Below are 24,016 nucleotides of genomic sequence, written 5' to 3' on the forward strand. Positions count from 1 at the left end.
CTACCCATCCTTTCACTGAGCAGATCTTTTTTTTTTTTTTTTTTTTTGAGACGGAGTCTCGCTGTCACCCAGGCTGGAGTGCAGTGGCGCGATCTCGGCTCGCTGCAGGCTCCGCCCCCTGGGGTTCACGCCATTCTCCTGCCTCAGCCTCCCGAGTAGCTGGGACTACAGGCGCCCACCAACACGCCCGGCTAATTTTTTGTATTTTTAGTAGAGACGGGGTTTCACCTTGTTAGCCAGGATGGTCTCGATCTCCTGACCTCGTGATCCGCCCGCCTCGGCCTCCCAAAGTGCTGGGATTACAGGCGTGAGCCACCGCGCCCGGCCAGCAGATCTTTTTTGAAAGCATATTTACTGTGAGTCAAACACTGTGCAGTGCACCCACATGGCACAAATGCACAGTTCACATTCCTACCTTCTAGAAGCTCCTGGGAAAGGCATATAAATAAGAGATTACGGTGTGGTTTCTAAATTCTAAAAAGAGATAGAGTATTGTGATAATATGAAGAACTCAGGAGGGGTTCAAAGAGACTTTACAGAGGTGAGTGAGTAGGAATAGGACCTAGAGGCAAGGGGCCGGGTGCGGTGGTTCACACTTGTAATCCCAGCACTTTAGGAGGCTGAGGCGGGAGGATCACCTGAGGTTAGGAGTTCGAGATCAGCCTGGCCAACATAGTGAAACCCTATGTATACCAAAAATACAAAAATTAGCGGGGTGTGGTGATTAACTGGGACACCTGTAATCCCAGCTCCTGGGGAGGAAGAACCTAGAGACAAAGAATCCCAGTGGCAGCTGAATCTAGGATTTAGTCCTTCTGGTTCTTAAGTGTGTTTCTTTTTACCTAGGCAGGCTCACCCTTTTCAAACTTCATGTATTTACCTCATCCACCAACTTGATATAATTTTACAGTGGCTGGGAGATTGGAGTTTCTTGCTGTGGCTATTTCCTGTGGATAAATCTGCATCCCTGAGTGAGATTATGTCTGTAATTCTTATTTGGACTGGAGTACTGAACTGGCCATTCTCAGGGTGTTTTGTGGGTGGTTTTGTTTTGTTTTTAAACAAGGTCTCTGTCACTTAGGCTGGAGTGCAGTGGCGTGATCGTAGTTCACTCACTGCAGCCCCAGACTCTTGGGTTTAAGTGATCCTCCTTCCTCAGCCTCCCAAGTAGCTAGTACTACGGGCATGCACCACCACACCTGGCTAAAAAAAAATTTTTTTTTAATTTTTTTGTATAGATGTGGGTCCTGCTTTGTTGCCCAGGCTCTTGAACTCTTGGCCTCAAGTGATCCTCCCACCTAACCCTTCTAAAGTGCTGGTGTTACAGGCATGGGCTACTACGCCCAGCCTTTCTTGAGTTTTACTAATTATTCTATACTAGGGTTTCCCCATCATTTGTCATCCAGGTGGCATTCACCTCATTTGGGGTGCAACAAAGCCATTAATTATTCTTTCATTTAATATCTTTGTATGCCTCGCAAAAGCAATAGTGTAATCTTTTTTTTTTTTTTTTTTTTTTTTTTTTTTGAGACGGAATCTTGCCCTATTGGCAGGCTGGAGTGCAGTGGCGCGATCTGGGCTCACTGCAACCTCTGCCTCCCGGATTCAAGCAATTCTCCTGCCTCAGCCTCCCAAGTAGCTGGGACTACAGGTGCGTGCCACCACGCCCAACTAATTTTTGTATTTTCAGTAGAGACAGGGTTTCACCACGTTGGCCAGGATGGTCTCAATCTCTTGACTTCATGATCCACCCGCCTCAGCCTCCCAAAGTGCTGGGATTACAGGGGTGAGCCACCGCACCCAGCCTAGTATAATGAAACTATAAGCTACTCTGTCCCTTCCCCTCTGTAAAGCCTCTGGTTCTCTGCTTTTTCTTAGTGAGGCTGAATCTGTCTTCCTACTCAGAAGCCACATGAAAGGAAACTTACAGTGCTAAGGCACCATAGAAAGATATTAACATAAATCTAAGTTCTCTTAAGACTGGAAATTAGAAACAGAAGTTTGCTAAGGAATAAGTCACCCACACCTTACTCATTCTTTGCATTATTAAAACAAGACCATTCTTTTTTTTTTTTTTTTTTTCTGATATGGAGTCTCACTCTGTCACCTGGCCTGGAGTGCAGTGGCAGGATCTCGGCTCACTGCAACCTCCACCTCCCGGGTTCAAGCGATTCTCCTGCCTCAGACTCCTGAGTAGCTGGGATTACAGGTGCCTGCCACCACACCCGGCTAATTTTTTGTATCTTTTTTTAGTAGAGACAGGGTTTCACCATGTTGGCCAGGCTGGTCTCGAACTCCTGACCTTGTGATCCGCCCGCCTCGGCCTCCCAAAGTACTGGGATTACAGGCATGAGCCACTACACCCCGCCTAAAACAAGACCGTTCTTAAGATATAAGGTAAACACCAAAACTAAGCGCATTGCTTCTTTTTCTCCCTTATTTCAAATGCTCATTTGCTCCCCTAAACACACACACATACATACACATGTGTATGCATACTGTGTATTAATTTGGGAGTTTTGGATTGATCACAAAAGAACAATTATAATTCCAAATTAAAGTTTGAAGTACTTCAGTGATCACAAAAAAGATACATTGGGCCGGGCGCAGTGCCCACAGCTGTAATCCCAGCACTTTGGGAGGCCGAGTTGGGCAGATCACCTGAGGTCAGAAGTTCCAGACCAGCCTGGCCAACATTGTGAAACCCTGTCTCTACTAAAAATACAAAAATTAGTCGGGTATGGTGGTGTGGGCCTGTAATCCCAGCTACAACAGAAGCTGAGGCAGGAGAATCGCTTGAGCCTGGGAGGCAGAGGTTGTAGTTAGCCGAGATCACGCCACTGCACTCCAGCCTGGGCAACAAAGCGAGACCCCCTCTCAAAAAAAAAAAAAAAGATACATCGAAAAGGAGAGTCATCTAGTGACTAAGATTAATTTTTGCTCAGCAGTTTGGGAAGACTGGCAGTCAGAAACCTAGCATCTTCTTTGTGACTTTTCCATTAAGTTTTCACCATTTGATCATGGGCAAACCACTTTTTTTCTCTGGACACCATTTTGTTCCTCTGTAAAATGAGGGGTCTGTTAGGGAAGCCCCAGCATTCTGACTCTGTACTGTCACACATACTTTAGTGTCTTTGCAGTACTGTTGATGGATATAATGGACCCTTGTCCTAAAAGGGATTCAGGAAATAGGTTATTTACTTTCCTTAGGCAGTGCCCTAGATTTTGAAATTTAGCTTTTCTTTTTCTCTTATCTGTTAGTGATTGCAATTACGATTCATATGTTGTTTCTTGTGAGTAGTATTGGTTGTTTTGTTTTGTTTTTGTCTGTCTTTACCAGAGTGTAGCAGTTCTCCAGTCCAGGGACTTAGGCTTTCTTAACTTTTGTTGTTGTTGTTTGTTGTTGTTGTTATTATTACTACACATCAGATTCCCTATAGGGAGTAGGAAAACCTACTTCATATATATATATGTACAGTTTCTTGGTTTTTTTTTGTTTGTTTGTTTGTTTGTTTGGAGATGGAGTTTCGCTCTTGTTGCCCAGGCTGGAGTGCAGTGGCACGAATCTCCACTCACTGCAACCTCTGCCTCCCGGGTTCAAGTGATTCTCCTGCCTCAGCCTCCTGAGTAGCTGGGATTACAGGCATGCCCCACCACACCCGGCTAATTTTGTATTTTTAGTAGACATGGGGTTTCTCCAGGTTGTTCAGGCTGGTCTCGAACTCCCAACCACAGGCGATCCTCCGCCTCGGCCTCCCAAAGAGCTGGGATTACAGGCGTGAGCCACCGCACCCGGCCTTCTTGGTTGTTTTTTTAAAGCTAACATCAGTAGATACATTATGTATTTCTGTGTTTTAACTACTTTGTCAAATGCTTTTTATATATATTCCCTCAATCCTCACGGCTATGTGTTTTGTTGTACTCAGACCTCTGGGTGACCACCAAGCTTATCTGTATGCCTGAGCATCTGGCTGGCATGATGTCTTGGGTACTTGCCCCTTCTATGGGCTTGAACTTCTTGTTCTGACCGCCCCCCTCCCCAGATTGCCTCTTTCAACTCTCTGTCTCCTGAGCCTTGTAACTATGAAGCCAGTGCTTGGCCCAATTGCTAGATGTTGACCTCATAATTATATTTTTTCCGTTTGACCACATTTCTGATCTACACAGTATGAACTGTAGTCTGGAATATGCACTCCTTTGTGCCTGGCTAACTTCATTCTTCTGGTTTCTGCTCTTGGTCTTTTGGCTGGTTCACATTTTGCAGTCTGCTGTTTATGGATAGAATTACTGAGGCAGAATATGTGATATCTGAAGGTAGCAGAGACCTGTAATTTTAGTTATTGCCTTAGCTGTTGGGCAGGGATGAACTAGTGAAGTGGGTCTGGGTAGGCTGGCCAGAACTAAAAATAATTTGGCTATAAGGAACAAGTTTCTATGCTTGTTCTTTGCCTTGGTATTTTCCGCTTCTTCAGAATATAACGGCCAACTACCACTTTCTTCAGACATGCTGCAACATCCGCCATGCCCAGTCATGCCTCTGCCAATAGGCAGCACTCTCACATGAGACAGAAAAGTTACTGAACATACTGCCTAGTGGAGCCCCAAGTTGAAATCACACTGTAAGCTGAACATAGCAGTGGGCCTGTGATTACTTCAATGTCTGTTTCAACTTCAGAAGTGAAAGTGGTAAAACTGAATCCAAGAGCACCTTAAAGATTCCCCTCCTTCTGTAGAGGAAGAAACTGAAGCTAAGAGCAGTTAAATGAATTTCTAAGACTCAACTATTAAGTGACACAGATTTTATTTTATTTTTTTTCTCTCTTTTTTTTTTATTATTATACTTTAGGTTTTAGGGTACATGTGCACAATGTGCAGGTTTGTTACATATGTATCCATGTGCCGTGTTGTTTTGCTGCATCCATTAACTCGTCATTTAGCATTAGGTATATCTCCTAATGCTGTCCCTCCCCCTCCCCCCACCCCGCAACAGTCCCCGGAGCGTGGTGTTCCCCTTCCTGTGTCCATGAGCTCTCATTGTTCAATTCCCACCTATGAGTGAGAACATGCGGTGTTTGGTTTTTTGTCCTTGCGATAGTTTACTAAGAATGATGTTTTCCAGTTTCATCCATGTCCCTACAAAGGATATGAACTCATCATTTTTTATGGCTGCATAGTATTCCATGGTGTATATGTGCCACATTTTCTTAATCCAGTCTATCGTTGTTGGACATTTGGGTTGGTTCCAATTCTTTGCTATTGTGAATAGTGCCGCAGTAAACATACGTGTGCATGTGTCTTTATAGCAGCATGATTTATAGTCCTTTGGGTATATACCCAGTAATGGGATGGCTGGGTCAAATGGTATTTCTAATTCTAGATCCCTGAGGAATCGCCACACTGACTTCCACAATGGTTGAACTAGTTTACAGTCCCACCAACAGTGTAAAAGTGTTCCTATTTCTCCACATCCTTTCCAGCACCTGTTGTTTCCTGACTTTTGAATGATGGCCATTCTAACTGGTGTGAGATGGTATCTCACTGTGGTTTTGATTTGCGTTTCTCTGATGGCCAGTGATGATGAGCATTTTTTCATGTGTTTTTTGGCTGCATAAATGTCTTCTTTTGAGAAGTGTCTGTTCATGTCCTTCGCCCACTTTTTGATGGGGTTGTTTGTTTTTTTCTTGTAAATTTGTTTGAGTTCATTGTAGATTCTGGATATTAGCCCTTTGTCAGATAAGTAGGTTGCAAAAATTTTCTCCCATTCTGTAGGTTGCCTGTTCACTCTGATGGTAGTTTCTTTTGCTGTGCAGAAGCTCTTTAGTTTAATTAGATCCCATTTGAAGTGACACAGATTTTAAAATCTGGCCTTCTGACTCAAAGCCAAATTAATTTTTTCCCCACCATGTCAGTAAATTGAGGGTGTATATGTGTGTGTCATTTGGAAGGTGACTAGTTTTGAGAGAATGGGGTTGTTGAGGCTTACCTGATTTCTAAGGTATTTTCTAGAGTTTTCCTCTGGTATATTCAGACTGTATTACAACAATATCTTCCCCACCCCCCCCCCTTTTTTTTTTGGACAGGGTTTCCTCTCACCCAGGCTGGAGTGCAGTGATGTGATCACGGCCCACTGCAGCCTTGACTTACGGGGCCCAGGCAATTCTCCCACCTCAGCCTTCTGAGTAGCTGGGACCACAATTGTGTGTCACCATGCCCACCTAAATTTTTGTACTTTTTGTAGAGACAAGGTTTTGCCATGTTGCCCAGGCTGGTCTCAAACTCCTGGGCTCAAGCAATCTGCCCACCTCAGCCTCCCAAAGTGCTGGGATTACAGGCGTGAGCCACCACGCCCAGCCAATCATATTTTTTCTTGTTACTAATTAGAATCATGATTCTCCTGGCATTCTTCATTTTGTTATACCTCACTTCCTTTTCCTTAGCAAGATCTTTGCCATAGAGTATGGAAACCAGGTTCCTTGCCAATTAATCTGTATTGTGCTTTGTCATGTATTGTTACTAAACAGCTCAAGATCAAGGGGAAGAAATGTATATGAGGCTCAGTTCATGTTCAGGACAGAGGTAAATGGAAATTTATTTTTTTTTTTCAGCATTGCAACATTGCCACTCATGATCATGAATGTAGCCCTATGTCAGGTACTGAAGGTAATGCAAAAGGTATATAAGGTTGATCTTTGCACTCTTGTTGGGAACTTGAGTGGTATGAATAGAGAAGGTGAGTTCTTGGGGACAGAGGCTACAGTTTAGCAAGCTTTCCTATGCGGACCTTGGTAATTTCTTTACATTTTATAGACCGAAGAACAATCTTAACTTGCCCTTTTTTCTAAAGGCATTGTTTAAAAACTGTAATCAAATCATTGCAGTTTATGGCAAATGGCCTTTTTAAAAAAAAAAAAAAGCAATCTAAATCTTTTCTTCATCTTGGAAAAAGACTTCTCTTGGATTTCTGATAGACTATTTCCAGTATGCTGTGTTAGTGCAAGACAGTAACTTACAGCTAGACAAGAAAAATCAGCTTTGTTCAAAGTAAGAATATAGCCTGTCCTTATAGTGTAATTTTTTTTCCCACAATTTTGTTTTATGGTTCCTTCAGTTTGAATATACAATTTGTGAGCTCAAAGCCCAGGGCAGCAAAGGACCATGCTGAGTTAAATGGGGGCAGTAATCTCTGGTGAGTGGGGAAAACTCCAAGCTACAATTGTTAGGGTCCCTAAGTCTGGAGGTCAGAGAAAGATGCACTACCCCCACTGTGTGTTCACATGACACCTAACAGATTATTAGTCTGGAAGGAGCAGGGCTGGTAGTGGAGGGAGCAACTCAGCTCATCCAAGGAACCAAGTGGGGGCAGGGACAGGCGTAAATGCATAAGGGGTATGTTGTCACACAAATGTCTTATAATTAGAATATCTATCCCCAAAGCCCTGATCACTGAAGTCTTTAAATGAATTAAACTCTTCCATTATGCAGAGCTACAGATGGAGCTCTTACGGGTTTTGGGGACCCCACTCAAGTCAGTTTTCAAGTTAGTTTGATAAGTTGCTATGACAGCAAACCCACTCTTCCTCTGAGAATGAATGCCTGCAATCTTAATACTACGTTAAGGTGTGGGGTTTTTTTTTTTAGTCCAATTTTGAACAATTTCCTGGATTCATTGTTCTTCGGGGGTTATAGCTGGGGATTGGCAAATGAGTCTCGCTTATTTTTAAAACAGTTTTCTGAGTGGGTGAATGTGGAAGGGTGGGCATGGTATCAGATAAATGAGTGTGTGGGTATGCACGTATCTATATCAGTGAAAGCCAAAATAATTACTATCCTTACTGCTTGGATTGGCACCATACAGTGTTTTAAATTGCAGATCTAAACAGAGTGCTAGTTCACAGGAAATTACATTCTCAGATTAAAGTAGCATTTCGTTGTGCAGAAAGCAGCAGGTTCCTTCCTTTCTTTCCCTTTCATTTGTTCTTCCTTCCTTTCTGTCTTTCTTTCTTTCACATTTGTAAGTACATTTAATACCCAACTGCTTGAGGAGAGAGGGGCATTGAGGGAGACATGAATTTTGTCATGAATACTGGGGAATTGGTGTGATGTCACTGCAAGCTCTGTGTGATCGTAGGTGGTATTAGAGCTCCAGGAGCGAAAGCAGGGAGAGCAGTGGAAGAGAGACGATGTCGCTCTCAGACAAGCAGACAGCCTCTCTCACTGCCGCGTACGGTCAGCTCAGTAAGGGCAAGCCTGCAGAGTGCCGAATGGACTCCCCAAAAGAAATCAGTCAAGCCGGATTCGAATGGCAGAGGACAGAGGGCAAACTGAATGAAATTGGGCTGAATGTCAGCATGGACGGGCAACCGAAAGATGGGCTTGTGAAGAATGCCAGCTTCCTAGAGCAGAACAAGCTCTGCTTTTTTGAGGGGAAGCTAGACAAAGAGCTCAGCATTGAAGTGCAGGACAAGGACTGTCAAGCAGCCTCGGGTCACCTTGAGAGCAGGTATGTGATTTCAGAGACCTGCCATCCCTTGGAGGGGAACTCAGTACACCAGAAGACCTCCGAGTTCCAGCTGGGACTCATAGAGGGGCCAGACAAAAACAAAACCATTCCAGTACAGGGGAAGGTGGCAGGGAAGAATGGACTAGAGACCAAGAGCCAGTCAGATCTGGATTTTCCTGGGGCTGCTGACATCCCTACCAGGTATGTTAAGGAGCAGGAAACCAGTGTTTGGAACCCCAACTTTCATCCAGTGGCTCAAGGCCCTCTGGGCTCAAGGGAAGCAACTCTGGGAGAGATGGAGAATAGCATCACCCCTGGCTGCCCAGTGATTGGGGTGGTAAATGATAACTCTGAGCAGCTGAAATGTGAGTCCCCACTCCTGGTGTCTCTAGCCCACCCAGCCCCCGTTATAGAGCATTCACCCACCACCATTCCGCCAATCACTATGGTGTTCACCCAGGAACATTTGAGTGCAAGCTGTCACATCAGAGACCATGATAAGGAGTTGGAGAAATTGAGTTCTACCGAGGAGGAGGCTGTGCTCAACCAAGCCCCCCAGCAGAAAAAGGCAGTGCGCAGGGCCCTGTCTGAATGTTCTCACCTCTCAGTTCCCCCAGCTGTCAACCTTGCAGATAAGTACCCTGAACTCCCTGCCCGAGAAGAGCCTTCTTCTGGCCTGCTGCCTCCCGCTAGTAGCCCAATGCCTAGTCCTACGCCTGGGAAACTGGGAGCTCCTGCTATGAAGCGCTCCATGACTGTGGGTGAGGAACAGACAGCTAGCTACAAATTGAGCCCTGGGAAACTGCCCATCTTGTCTACTAAAGAGATACCTCCTTTCATCTGCGAGGAACCAGTGGCCAAGAAGAGAGAAGAATTGGCTCACTTCAGCAACAGCAGCAGCAACTCTGGGAAGAAGGAACTCGGCACTGCTGGATTATATCTCCATAGTAAGCTGGAGCAGATTCCTGAAGGAAGCAGCAAGGAAAAAGGGCAGGAAGATTTTAGTGAAACTAGAATTGATTCATGCTCGCAGGTTTGCCAGCGAGGAGAGAAACAGCCAGGACAGACGGCTCTGGCAGGGAAGAAAGAAATTGAGGTCACTGCAACCCAGAGCACTCCATCATTCCTGTGCGAAAAGCCCCCACGTGATGGTATGTTTCTAAATTTTGCTTCCGTTGGGAACAAGCAGACAGCGAGGAAGGAACCAAAGTGACAGATTACCGGCAGAGCACTAAGCAGCTTTTTACTGCTGGGTTCTGTGACTGCCTGGGGAAAGCTTAATTCCCTTGTGTTGGAAGCTTGCTGGGAGTGAGGCAAGAAAGAGAACAAAGTGAATCTTGCAGGGTCAAGCTGAATGTCTTGCTAGCATGACAGATAATGTGAATTGAGTATGCGGGTTTGGGGTGGAATGGGGTCAGAGAATGGTGGGTATAAAAACTAGAGCCCCTTTCTTGACCTCATGTCACCCTGTCCAACCCATCCCCCATCCACCGAGTCCTCAGCTCCCTGTTGGTTTGAACCAGATGATTCCTGAGCTCTAAATCCTCCAATCGCAACTGATTGATTTCCTTGCTTGAAAATCTGTCACTTTGTATAGATTCACAATGGGTTTATCAGCACTAACCTCCTCTCATTAAGTTGCATGATCTGGGTGGAAGCTCTGTTTTCTGTTTTGCTTTTGAGAACGTTTTACTTTTGTTCAAACTGAAAAAGAGCCCTTTCGGCTAGCTATTTAATATTCTTTCTGTGTTCTTCATGTTTGACCCAATCTTGCTTCTAGTTTTCTCTTTTTGTATGTGTTTTGAGAGAATTTATGGGGAGAAAAAGAAGAAAGAGAAAGCAGGGAGAGGAGGAGAGACTTGCAACCCAATAAACAGCTAAATTTTGCGGTCTTTGTGACAGCCTTTTGTGTCTTTCTTCCTGGCCCTTTCTTTTCTTCCCCATCTCCCATCCCCCCACAGCTCTTATTGTGGTGGTCTAAAAAAGCTTGTGTTTCTCCAAGTCCAGTTTGAACACAAAGGGCCATAATTCACAAGCTTGTAAATGGGGATTTAAAACACGTGTTTTGCTTGTTTAAAAAAAAAAATAGTATTGTTTCCTGGGACCTGTTTTCTCTAATATTTATTACGCTCAGTACATTTTTATGAAATTTTACTTTTTTTCTTTGAAAGTAAGAAATGGTATTTTCTAGGGGAGTGGTAAGTAGAAGACATACAGATGTTTTGGGTTTTTGTTTTTTTATGGAGATAAAAAACATTTTTTTATGGAGATAAAAAACATGTTTTTTTATGGAGATAAAAAACATGTTTTTTTATGGAGGCAAAGAGGCTTAATAGTTCCTCTTTGATTTCTTATGACTCCAGAATTACAAGCATTCATGTAGTGTCAAGGTGTCCCATGCTGTTGCTTCCTTCTAGCTGTGACAGAACTGTAAGCTCCTCCTGGACAGGAGTTTGTCATCTTTTTCTTGATCCCCAGGTGTTTTGTTCGGTACCACATACCTTCTAGGTGAGCATGAGTGAAGACTTTGTTTCAGAACAAGTTCTTTCTAATTCACACTAACAGAAGTTTGTGCTAATAAAAAAAAATTTCAGATGACTGACAAATCCACCGATCCATTCACCCGATAAATGTTTAAATGCTGACTCTGCTAACCACTCTGTAGATAAAACTTTTATATGAAGATTGTTTCATTTAACATGCCTACCATTTGCATTCACTATCTAGGCACTGGAAATTGTCCTTATCCTCAAGCAACTTTCGATCCAGTTGGAGGACTGGGAGGCAGTGGGAGGGTTGTGAATCGTGGAAACATTTTGGAGGAAGTCACATTTGAGGTGGGCCTTGGAACCCTGGGATGCCAAACAATGCGGAGGGAAAGCCTTCCAGGCAAGGGAACTCATATTAAGCAAAGGTATGAAGCCTAGACAGCTCATGTTAGGTAAAAGAACAATGGAGGAATCTCAGGGCATCCAGTCACAGGAAATGTGGCCAGGCTGCTGCCATTGTGTATATCTCTCTTGGGACCTCTGCTTCTCCCCGCACATGTGCTCCATTCTCTTCCCTTTAAAAATCTGTATTTCCTCTGTCATCTCTTTTTGCTTCCCTTGTGACTCTTTCTGCCCAGGACAGAATAGCATTGAGTTGCCATGGTTTGAGCTCTGTGGCCAGCTTTTTTACCACCATATATGTCAGGGTTCCAATGTTGCATGACTGTCATTTCCATGTCTTTGTCTATACTGACAATGAGTGAGTAATTATATCTTACTGGCTCAACTTGGTCCAGTCAACTGTATACCAGGTCCCATAGCCTTCTTAACCAATCTGAGCCGTTTAGACCCACCCGCTTCATTCACCTTGAGGCTTCTCTAGAGGAGAGAGTGTAGGTTAAGGAAATATTCCAAAGCCGTCTTTACATATGTGGCAAGAAATAATGGGAGAAAATTCTAGAAAGTTGTTTGGAATCCAATCTTGCTAAGCTTCAAATGTCCCACTGAAAAGTTTAAAGCTTACTACCATGTTCTGAAACTGTGGTGACTGCCTATGACAGCAGATAAAGTAGCTCCAGGTCAGCTTTAGGAAGATTTACTTGTACTCAATAAGTGTGATGAACTGGAAGACAAAGAGTTGAAGGCAAACAATCCTGTTAGAAATTTGATTCAGGTAGTGGCAGATGAAACGCTGAGGACATAAGAGGGGAAATATAACAGGTGAAGATAAAGTGAAACTGGAATGTGGAAGGTGTGTGAGAAAAAGGAATTGAAGGTCATGCTGTCATGTGAGGCTGGTTTTCCCAGCCAGTGGTAGTATAGGTAATGGAAAGACCCAACAGAAGAGCACAGTTCAGTGAAGGAGTTAATAAGTTCCACTTCAGACATTGCTTTTTTGAAACTCTGGGGATATGTGGGTGGTGGTCTCTAGAAATTGCCTGATAGCTGGGCTTGGTGGCTCATGCCTGTAATCTCAGCACTTTGGGAGGCCTTGGCAGGCAGATTACTTGAGGCCAGGAGTTTGAGACCAGCCTAAGCAACATGGCAAAAAACCCATCTCTATGAAAAAATACAAAAATTAGGTGGGCTGGCCGGGCGCGGTGGCTCACGCTTGTAATCCCAGCACTTTGGGAGGCCGAGGCGGGCGGATCACGAGGTCAGGAGATCGAGACCACGGTGAAACCCTGTCTCTACTGAAAATACAAAAAATTAGCTGGGCGTGGTGGCGGGCGCCTGTAGTCCCAGCTACTCGGAGAGGCTGAGGCAGGAGAATGGCGTGAACCCGGGAGGCGGAGCTTGCAGTGAGCCGAGATTGCGCCACTGCACTCCAGCCTGGGCGACAGAGAGACTCTGTCTCAAAAAAAAAAAAAAAAAAAAAAAAAATTAGGTGGGCATAGTGGCATGTACCTATAGTCCCAACTACTTAGGCGGCTGAGGTGGGAGGATCGCTCGAGCCCAAAAGGACGAGGCTGCAGTGAGCCAAGATCATGCCACTGTGCTCCAGCCTGGGAGATAGACCAAGATCAGGTCTCAAAACAAACAACAAAAAAGAAGTTGACTTATATATCTGTGAGACAAGGGAGGGGGCTTGGTGAGAGCTACCATCTGGGAGAGAGAAAGCAGTTTCTACTTATGCACAGTTACATTTATTTGTATAGGTTGAGTTACTGCATGCCTGTATCATAGACAGTGCAACTTTATGAAATATGTTGTTTACTAAAAAATGCTGAGCTTACTGAAAAATATTTATAGTGGTCTGCGGCCAGTGGCAGCTAGTTACACAAGTAAGATCTTTGGGCTTGCTGTAGAACAAAGGCATTAGCCGGGCACGGTGGCTCACGCCTGTAATCCCAGCACTTTGGGAGGCTGAGGCAGGCAGATCATGAGGTCAGGAGATCGAGACCATCCTGGCTAACACGGTGAAACCCCGACTCTACTAAAAATGCAAAGAATTAGTCGGGCGTGGTGGCGGGCGCCTGTAGTCCCATCTACTCGGGAGGCTGAGGCAGGAGAATGGCGTGAACCCAGGAGGCGGAGCTTGCAGTGAGCCGAGATAGCGCCACTGCACTCCAGCCTGGGCGACAGAGCGAGATTCTGTCTCAAAAAAAAACAAAAAACAAAGGCGTTACCAAATTTGCACAGTTGTTGGCTATGGTTTTTCCCCATTACATTTTAACACTAGAAAAATACTCAGTTTTTGACTAAAAGTACATCTGGTTCAAACATCAAAAAGTACAACGTGCTCTCCATTACAAAAACCTCCTACCAAGACAAGATGGTATCAACTCATTGTTTTCTGCTCCTCCCAGCTGTAAATACAACTAAATACTCTGGAAATAATTGAAGATAATTCCATAAAAGAATATGAGGTAGAAAGAAGGCAAACCTGGTAGGGATCTCAGGACTTGAGGAATGGCAATACAGTGAATTCCCTGGGACTGATGAATTGATTGATTGATTGATTGATTGATTGATTGATGGTAGAGATGGGGTCATGCTGTGTTGCCCAGGCTAGCCTTGACCTCTTGACCTCAAGTGATCCTCCTTGCTTGACCTCCCAAAGTGCTGGTATTACAGGCATGAGCCACTGCGCCCATCCCCTGGGTTTTCATTTTGTCTCCTGCATATCCCTGGCTGGGCACTAGAGAGGCCTATAACCTGGAATTACCAACAGGCATAGACTGAAAAAAAAGGAAAGGAAAAAAGAAAACAAATAGAGAAAATCTGTTCTCTATTGCCAAAAAAACAAAGAAAAAAACCCAGCAAAGACCTAATGGTGAGCCCTATTTCACTACCCATCCCCAGCAGTGGGCTCAGTCTGCCTGCAGGTACAATGTCAATGCAGCCCATAAGGGCCTTCCTGTTGTCCAGTCCATACTCAGCAGAAGCTATAGGCCCGATCTGCCCACATCAACTGCAGGGAGGCCTGTCCCCTACCAGGTAACAGCACCAGTGGCTTCTATAACCCTGGTGTCTTGTAATCCTCTACCCAGGGGCAGGAGACTTTCGTCGGTTTCTTTTTTTTTTGAGACGGAGTCTTGTGCTGTCGCCCAGGCTGGAGTGCAGTGGCGCGATCTCGGCTCACTCCAAGTTCCGCCTCCCAAGTTCACACCATTCTCCTGCCTCAGCCTCCTGAGTAGCTGGGACTACAGGCGCCCGCCACCACGCACAGCTAATTTTTTGTATTTTTAGTAGAGATGGGGTTTCACCGTGTTAGCCAAGATGGTCTCGATCTCCTGACCTCATGATCCTCCCACCTCGGCCTCCCAAAGTGCTGGGATTACAGACGTGAGCCACCGCACCCAGCCTGCTTTCATAGGTTTCAAAACCTCTACTTCCTTCCCCTTAGCAAGAGAAAGCCCCCAAGGTAGGTGTTTCCTGCTCCCAGCAACCCCAGCAGAGATCAAACAGGAGGTCTGCCTGGGTCCCAGGCAGCCAGAGAGCAGTCCAGAGGAAGCTCTGTCTATTCTATGGTTCCAGCATCACTCAGCCCCTATGTGCTGACATTGGGTGACCCAGGTAAGTCCCTACAGCCCTTTCAGGCAGTACCAAAAGGGATTAGTTAGAACCTTAGCAGAACCAGAACACAACAGGCCATAATTGCATTGCAAGGGCTCTAGAAACCAAATTGTCATCAGAACTACAGTCATAACCTGTAGACTAAATATAAACAGGGTGATTGCATCCTAAAGTACAAAATTAGAATTTTAAAGCAGCCATCATAAAAGTACCTTAACAAGCAATTATGAATTCTCTTGAAACAAATGAAAACTAAAAACCTCAGTAAAGAAATAGAAGTTACATAAAAAGAACCAAATGTTAATTGTCGATATGAAAAATATAATAATTAAAATTAAAAACTTCGATGGGCTCAGCAGCAGACTGCAGATAACAGAGGACAGAATCAGTGAAGTTGAGGACAGATCAATAGGATTTATTCAATCTGAACAACAGAGGAAAAAATGGTCTACAAGGAAAAAACGTATCTTTAGACCCATGGGACAATAACACAAGATCTAACATTTGTATCATCAGAATCGCAGGAGAGGAGCAAGGATGCAAGGCTGAACAACTGTTCAAAGAAATAATGACTACAAACTTCCCAAATTTGACAAAAGACAAAACTTACAGATTCAAGCAACTGAACAAATACCAAATAGGATAAATGCGAAGAAATCATGCCACGACTTTTCATAATTAAACTTTTATAAGCTAAAGACAAAAATCTGTAAAAACAAGCAAAGAGATATGATGCATTAGGGAAACAGCAATTTTTTTTTTTTTAACCTTCCTTATGGTGCTGAGGAAACAGCAATTTAAATGACAGCCCGTTTCTTATCAGAAACTGGGGAATGCAAAAAGAAGTGGCACAACATTTTTCAAGTGCCAAAAGAAAAGAACTATCAACTGCAAATTATTTGGTAAAACAATCCATCAGGAATGAAGGGGAAATAAATAAAAAGTACATTTTTAGATAAAGGAAAACTAAGAATTTGTTGCTAGTAGACATACCCTTAGAGAATGGCTAAAGGAGGCTCTCCAAAAAGATAAGATATGGTAACAGAAGGAGGCTTGGAATTTCAGAAATAAAAGAACAACAATGGAATGGGTAAAAATATGGAAATAGCCGGGTACGGTGGCTCATGCCTGTAATCCCAGCACTTTGGGAGGCCGAGGCGGGTGGATCATCTGAGGTCGGGAGTTTGAGACCAGCCTGACCAACATGGAGAAACCCCGTCTCTACTAAAAATACAAAATTAGCCGGGCGTGGTGGCGCATACCTGTAATCCCAGCTACTCAGGAAGGCTGAGGCGGGAGAATTGCTTGAACCTGAGAGGTGGAGGTTGTGGTGAGCCATGCCACTGCACTCCAGCCTGAGCAACAAGAGCGAAACTCAGTCTCCAAAAAAAAAAAAGGAAATATAATAGACTTATCTCCTCATGAATTTTTTTAAGTCATAAATCATATTTGAAGCACAAATTGTAATGCCATCTGATGTAGTGCTTAATCTATGAAGAGGAAACACTTAAGACATATCTTAAGGCTGGGTGCAGTGTCTCACACCTGTAATCCCACCACTTTTGGAGACCAAGGTGGGTGGCTCACCTGAGGCCAGGAGTTTGAGACCAGCCTGGGCAACATGACAAAACCCCATCTCTACTAAAGATAAAAAGAAAATTAGCCGAGCATGGTAGCGCACACGTGTAATCCCAGCTGCTCGGTTGGCTGAGGCATGAGAATCACTTGAACCTGGGAGGCAGAGGTTGCAGTGAGCCAAGATTGCGCCACTACACTCCAACCTGGACAACAGAGTGAGACTTTGTCTTTAAAAAAAACTTAGGGAGAAAATAAAGGCTCCTAAATGGAAGTAAGGTTCCAGTAGGTCACTCAAAGTAGTAAAACATAGCTGGGTGTGGTGGTGTGCATCTGTAGTCCCAGCTACTCAGGAGGCTGAAGACGGCAGGATCACTTGAGCCCAGAGTTTGAGACCAGCCTGAGCAACACAGTGAGACCCCATCTCTAGAGAAAGAAACAGTAGTAGAACATTGATACCAGTTTGTTGTATGTATATTGTAATACCTAGAGCAACCACTAAGAAAACTATACAAAGCAATATACTCAAAAACTTTTTTTTTAATAAAAATAGAATTCTAAAAAATGTTCAGGTAACCTTGGGTGAGACGTAATTTGAAAAAATGAAAAAAGGAAATTAAAAAGATTAAAAATGTTCAAGTAACCAATAGGAAGGCAGAAAAGTGAAACAGAGAAATGAGAAAAAGTGAGAACAAATAAAAAATAAAATATCAGACTTAAGCCCTAACATAGCAGTAATTATTTTACTTTATTTCATTTATTTTTTTATTTATTGAGATGGAGTTTCACTCTTGTCACCCAGGCTGGAGTGCAGTGGTACAATCTCAGCTCACTGCAACCTTCACTTCCCAGGTTCAAGTGATTCTCCTGCCTCAGCCTCCCAAGTAGCTGGGGTTACAGGTGCCCACCACAACGCCCGGCTAATTTTTGTATTTTTAGTAGAGATGAGGTTTCACTCTGTTGGCCAGGCTGACCTCCAACTCCTGACTTCAGGTGATAAGCCCACCTCGGCCTCCCAATAGTGCTGAATGGATTACAGGCGTGAGCCACTGTATCTGGCCATCAGGAATTATTTTAGAAGCAAATGGTCTGAGTACTACAATTAAAAGACAAAGATTGGAAGAGTAGATTTTTTTAAAAAAATGACTCAAGTAGGCCAGGTACAGTGGCTCCTGCCTGTAATCCCTTTGGGAGGCTGAGGCAGAAGGATCACTTGAGCCTAGGAGTTCGAGACCAGCCTGAGCAACACAGGGAGAACCCATCTCTACAAATAATTTTAAAATTAGCCGGGCATGCTGGCACATGCCTGTGGTCCTAGCTATTCAGGAGCTGAGGTAGGAGGATCGCTTGAGCTGAGGAGGTAGAAGCTACAGTGAGTACAGTCAGCCATGATCACATCTGTCTTAAGAAAAAAAAGTTGCCCAAGTATATGCTATCTACAAGAAATGCATAACAAACATAAGGACATAGGTAGGTTGAAAGTTAGAAGATGGAAAGAAATATATCATGTTAACAATTTTTTAAAGTAGCAGTAGCTATATATAATGATTATTTATGCATGCATATATATATATATAGTTGTTTTTTCTTGTTGCCCAGGCTGGAGTGCAGTGGCCTGATCATAGCTCACAGCAGCCTTGACTCGCTGGGCTCAAGCAGTCTTCCCACCTCAGCCTCCCAAGTATCTGAGTCTTATAGGCATGCACCACCATGCCCCGCTAATTTTCTTTGGATTTTTGTAGAGAGGAAGTCTCACTTTGTTGCCCAGGCTAGTCTCAAACTGCTGGCCTCAAGTGATCCTCTGCCTCAGCCTCCCAAAGTGCTGGGATTAAAGATTACCTGGCCTGGAGTGACTATACTAGTATCAGACAAAGTAGATGTTAGAGAAAAGAATAAAGGATCAATCCCACTAAGAAAACTTGGCAATTCTAAATGTATACACACCAAAAAACAGAGCGTCAAGATATGTGAAACAAAAACTGCCAGAGCTAAAAGGAGAAGAACACAAAGTCACAATTACAGTTGGGGACTTCTATATCCCACTATGAACAGTTGATAGAACTACTAGACAGAATGTTAGTAAAGATGTAACAGTGCCATCAAACAACAAAATCTCATAGACATTGATAGAAATTCCACTCAGTGACAGAGTATACATTATTCTCAGGTGTCCATTAAACACTCACCAAGATGGATCTTGGGTCATAAAACCAACTTGAATCAATTTAAAAGATTGAAATTATGATGGGGCATGGTGGTTTGTGCCTATAATCCCAGCACTTTGGGAAGCTGATGTGGGAGGACTGCTTGAGACCAGTCAGTTTGGGCCACATGGCAAGACCTCCATCTCTTCAAAAAAAATGTTTTTTTGTAAATTATTCAGGTATGGTGGCACGTGCCAGTAGTCCCAGCTACTTGGAAGGCTGAGGCATTAGGGTCTCTTGAGCCCAGGAGTTCGAGGTGGCAGTGAGCTGTGATCATGCCACTGTACTGCAGCCTAGGCGACAGACTTCATTCTTAAAAAAAAAAAAAAACACAAAAAACTGAAATTGGAATTATTTCAGGTATACAAGGTTAGTGCAATAATCAAAAGTACTCTGCCAGCCGGGCGTGGTGGCTCACACCTGTAATCCCAACACTTTGGGAGGCCGAGGCAGGCGGATGACAAGGTCAGGAGATGGAGACCATCCTGGCTAACGTGGTGAAACCCCATCTCTACTAAAAATACAAAAAAAAAAAAAAAAATTAGCCGGGTGTGGTGGCGGGTACCTGTAGTCCCAGCCACTCGGGAGGCTAAGGCAGGAGAATGGCAGGAGGCAGAGCTTGCAGTGAGCTGAGATTGCACCACTGCACTCCAGCCTGGGCGACAAACTGAGACTCCATCTCAAAAAGAAAAAAAAAGGAATCTGTTATAGTCTAAAGAAAATAAATTGTAAACACAGAAAAATTGTTAAACAGAATCAAATAGCCATTCATATTAAAACTCTCAGCAAAGTAGGAATAGAGAGGAACTTACTTAACTTGACAAAGAGCGTCTACAGAAAGCTTACAGCTAACATCATATTTAATGGTGAATAAGTGAATGCTTTCTATCTAAGATTGGGAACAAGGCAAGGATATCTACTTGCACCACTCTTAAATATAGTGTACTGGAAGTTATTATAGAGATGGAGAACATAGTAGTTGCCATATATTTAGGGATTGGAAAGGGGATGGGGTAGATATGGCTATAGAGGTGTAACATGAAGGAGCCCTATTGATTGTAACCAGCCACTCCAGGCCAGGTAATCTGTAATCCCAGCACTTTGGGAGGCTAAGGTGGTGGTGGTTACACAAAGCTACACGTGATAAAGTTGCATAGCACTACACACACACACACAAACACACACACAAATGAGTGCATGTAAAGTGAAAAATCTGAGTAGACTCTGTGGGTTGTCTCCGTTTCTTGGTTTTGATAGTATACCATATTTACGTAGGATGTCAACACTTGGGGAGACTGGGTAAAAGGGTACACAGGGACCTTCCCTATGTATTTCTTTGCAACTTCCTATGAATCTGTAATTACTTCTCAAAGTTTTAAGCCTCCTAACCTCCTCAGTTTTGTGTCCCATCCTTTCCCTCAAAAATGTTGTTCAGTTTAATTATAATCCTTTCAAATATTCTTTTAAAATGTATAAAGTGTATTTGCAATATCTTTTCCCCCATCCCTTTTCAAGACAGTTTCACATTATACTTATGCTTTGTTGTTTTTTTTTTTTTCACTTAATAGAGACCGTTGCATAGTAATCATAAAAGAATTTCTCCATGCTTTATTTTTTCACATTTAGAGATTACATTGATACTTCTACCATAATGACCAGTTTTCTATTAATGGACTTCTGGGTTGTTCTTTTGCTTTTAGAAACAATGATCTGGTGGAAACCTTGCACATTTACTATTTTGCTGGTGTGTAAATACACTTCTAGGATAAATTACTAGAAATTGGTTTTCTGGATTAGAATTTATCTGTCCTTGTAATTTTCAGAAAATGGCACTGCCAGGCAGCCATGCCTATGGGTCATAGTAGTTCACATACCTACCAAGTATATTTCCCCATATTATTCTCAATAGTTATTTTAAAATTTTAGGACTTTTGACAATATGTTAGTGTTAAAATGGCATTTCAGGCCAGGCATGGTGTTTCACGCCTGTAATCCCAGCACTTTGGGAGGCTGAAGTGGGTGGATCACTTGAAGTCAGGAGTTTGAGACCAGCCTGGCCAACATGGTGAAACCCTGTCTCTACTAAAAATATAGAAATTAGCTGGGTGTGGTGGTGCATGCCTGTAATCCAGCTACTTGGGAGGCTAAGGCAGGAGAATTGTTCGAACAGGGGAGACAGAAGTTGCAGTGAGCCGAGATCGCACCATTGCACTCCAGCCTGGGCGACAGATCAAGACTTTGTCTCAAAAAATAAAATAAAATGGCATTTCAGTGGAGTTTTAATTTTTATTTTTCTTATACTTAACATTGTACATCTCTTCATAGTTTCAAAAAACTTTGTATCTCTTTTCTATAAAGTCTGTTCATATTGTTTTGCATTTTCCCAGTGGATTATTGGCCTTTGTAGCAGTTACTGATTTGTGGGAGTAATTTATAGAATAAGCTCTTTGTCTTTGGTATGAGGGTCAAGTATTTTTTTTGTTTGTCATTTGCCTTTTGACTTTTATTATTGTGTTTTGTCTTATTTTGTTTTTTGCCACATTGAAGTTTTTTATTTTTCTTTAGTCAAACTTATCTCTTGTGGCCTCTTGACTTTGTGCCAGTTAGAAAGGCCTTCGCCACAGCAAGGTTATACATTTCATGGTATTTTAATGCTCTCAGATAGTATAGTCCTGTTGAAATCTGGAGTAACCTCTCCACAGAGAGGAGGCTATGTTGCCTTAGGCAGGAGACTTTATTTCTGGCCCTGAGTCTGGTTCCATGGGTCTTCTCGGCCTTGTTGAAAATCTGGGCCACTGTTAGAACTAGATCAGGTTAATCTCACATCCTCCATAAAGTGGTTCTTTATAGGGAAAGGAAGGAAAGGGAGTCATTGAATGATCTTCTGGCTCTTATCCCATCTCACAGCAACCTTTATTCCAAAGATAGACTGGTAGAAGAGGTTTTTGTCCTATTGCTTGGAGAGCTAGTGGTTGGAAGACAGAGTCCCTTTGGTCTTTAGGGAAGGGAAACCAAACTTAAAGGACCGTTTCTTTCCACTGATCATTTGTGCATGTGCCACTTAGACTGCTTCTCCACAGGGTCAGGCTCCCTGAATCTGAGGAATCTAAAACGGTCCTCCATCACAATGAGAACTTGGGAGGCTTGTCCACATTTCAGCAGCACAACCCTGTGGACTTTTTTCAGAATGAAGTGCTGGTTTAGTGGTCTGTTTTTGCTAAATCTTGTATTTTCAAAATGGGTGTGAAAAATGTTTGCTTAGCATAATTCCCACCCACCCTCTCCCCTTAGGAATAGCCAGGCCAGAAGAAGGAAGGCCTGCTGTGAGTGGGACCGGAAATGACATCACCACCCCACCAAACAAGGAGCTCCCACCAAGCCCAGAGAAGAAAACAAAGGTAGGTGCCAGAATGGTGGTTATCTTCCACTGCCATAATTTTTAAATGGAGTATCTTCTGCTGTTATTGCTTGAATCATGAATGAAATTTCTTTTTTCTGAGCTATTATTGTCCTTCCTCATGTTTGGACATGCTTAGAAAATATCTTGTATTCTCATTTACCACAGTGGCCTAAACCAACTTTAAAATCTCAGCCTTTGACCCTATTATCTTATATATCTGTAAAAAACGTTCTGTAGAGGCCAGGCGTGGTGGCTCATGCCTGTAACCCCAGCACTTTGGGAGGCCGAGGCGGGCGGATCACATCAGGAGATGGAGACCGTCCTGACACATGGTGAAATCCCATCTCTACTAAAAATACTAAAATTAGCTGGGCGTGGTGGCGAACGCCTGTAATCTCAGCTACTCAGGAGGCTGAGGCAGGAGAATCGCTTGAACCAAGGAGTTGAAGGTTGCGGTGAGCCGAGATCATGCCACTGCACTGCGCTCCATTTCAAAAAACAAAAAACAAAACAAAACAAAAAAGTTCTATAGAGATTGTTTCAGCTTCCTTTAAGAACAACAAAAAGGACAATTGCAAAAATATTCTGAAATAAATTCCGAATTATTTGCTATTATCTCAGTGTTAGATGAAAGAAAAAAAAGATTCTGAAATATCCATTCATGAAAAGAGAATGCAGATTTTGAAGGTGGATCATATAGCTTCAGATGCATAACTAGTACTTATTGCAAAGTTCAAAAGCCACACTATAGGCTGTGGCTGTTGTCCCATCAAGATACAGGTAGTTTCAGCATGTTGTCCAGGGTCTTCAAAAAATTAAAAAGTTATTAAAAAAAATACAGGTAATAATGGCTGAATCACCTCCTGATGCTTTTCATTTAGAATAGCCACCAAAAGTTAGTTAATTATTAAGAGTTAATTAATTGTTTTACTGAATTAAATCTTCAGGTGCCAAACTGCCAGAATTTGTGCCACTATCATTAAGAAACTATTCCCAGGCCAGGCGCAGTGGCTCACGCCTGTAATCCCAGCACTTTGGGAGGCCGAGGCGGGCAGATCACAAGGTCAGGAGATCGAGACCCTCCTGGCTAAAACGGTGAAACCCTGTCTGTACTAAAAATACAAAAAATTAGCTGGGCGTGGTGGCACACGCTGGTAGTCCCAGCTACTTGGGAGGCTGAGGCAGGAGAATCATTTGAACCTGGGAGGCAGAGCTTGCAGTGAGCCGAGATCGCCACTGCACTCCAGCCTGGGTGACAGAGAGAGACTCCATTTCAAAAAAAAAAAAGAAAAGAAAAGAGAAACTATTCCCCATTTTCTTTCTCTATCCTGGTCTCATTCCATTATTTACTGAGCTCAGAAGAAAGAAATGCTAATTTTAAGTTGCATCTATCCTCATTGCTTATAATTTTACTTTGAATTGTGCAATTTATACTTTTTTTAATTTGTTTTTATTCTTGTCTGTGTGTTTGATGTTGCCCTTTAAAAAATAAAAAATAAACAACAATCAACCTAAAGCCTTTGGCCACCACTCAACCTGCAAAGACTTCAACATCGAAAGCCAAAACACAGCCCACTTCTCTCCCTAAGCAGCCAGCTCCCACCACCATTGGTGGGTTGAATAAAAAACCCATGAGCCTTGCTTCAGGCTTAGTACCAGCTGCCCCACCCAAACGCCCTGCCGTCGCCTCTGCCAGGCCTTCCATCTTACCTTCAAAAGACATGAAGCCAAAGGTAAGTGGTCACCTAACTACTGTGCCGAGGAAAATTGTTCCCCTCTGAGTGTCAGATAGACAGATCCTTGTTGCTAACAGACAACAAAATCAGGC

General features: G+C 43.2%; 1 protein-coding gene across 16 annotated transcripts in view; it reads left to right on the top strand.

Moving 5' to 3' along the window:
- MAP4 (microtubule associated protein 4) overlaps window positions 1–24,016 on the top strand; it is a 238,383-nt gene that overhangs the window by 188,504 nt on the left and 25,863 nt on the right. For 12 of the 16 annotated variants that reach the window (XM_030811887.1, XM_030811889.1, XM_030811892.1 and 9 more), the window contains exons 9-10: window positions 22,080–22,186; window positions 23,706–23,921. In XM_030811887.1, the coding sequence (XP_030667747.1) occupies window positions 22,080–22,186; window positions 23,706–23,921 (323 nt within the window). Of the gene's footprint in view, window positions 1–7,828; window positions 9,652–22,079; window positions 22,187–23,705; window positions 23,922–24,016 lie in introns of those variants that run through there. The other 4 variants (XM_030811901.1, XM_030811902.1, XM_030811903.1 and 1 more) reach the window with 3 other exon arrangements.

The sequence above is a fragment of the Nomascus leucogenys genome, chromosome 4, assembly GCF_006542625.1.
Source record: "Nomascus leucogenys isolate Asia chromosome 4, Asia_NLE_v1, whole genome shotgun sequence".
NCBI lineage: Eukaryota > Metazoa > Chordata > Mammalia > Primates > Hylobatidae > Nomascus > Nomascus leucogenys.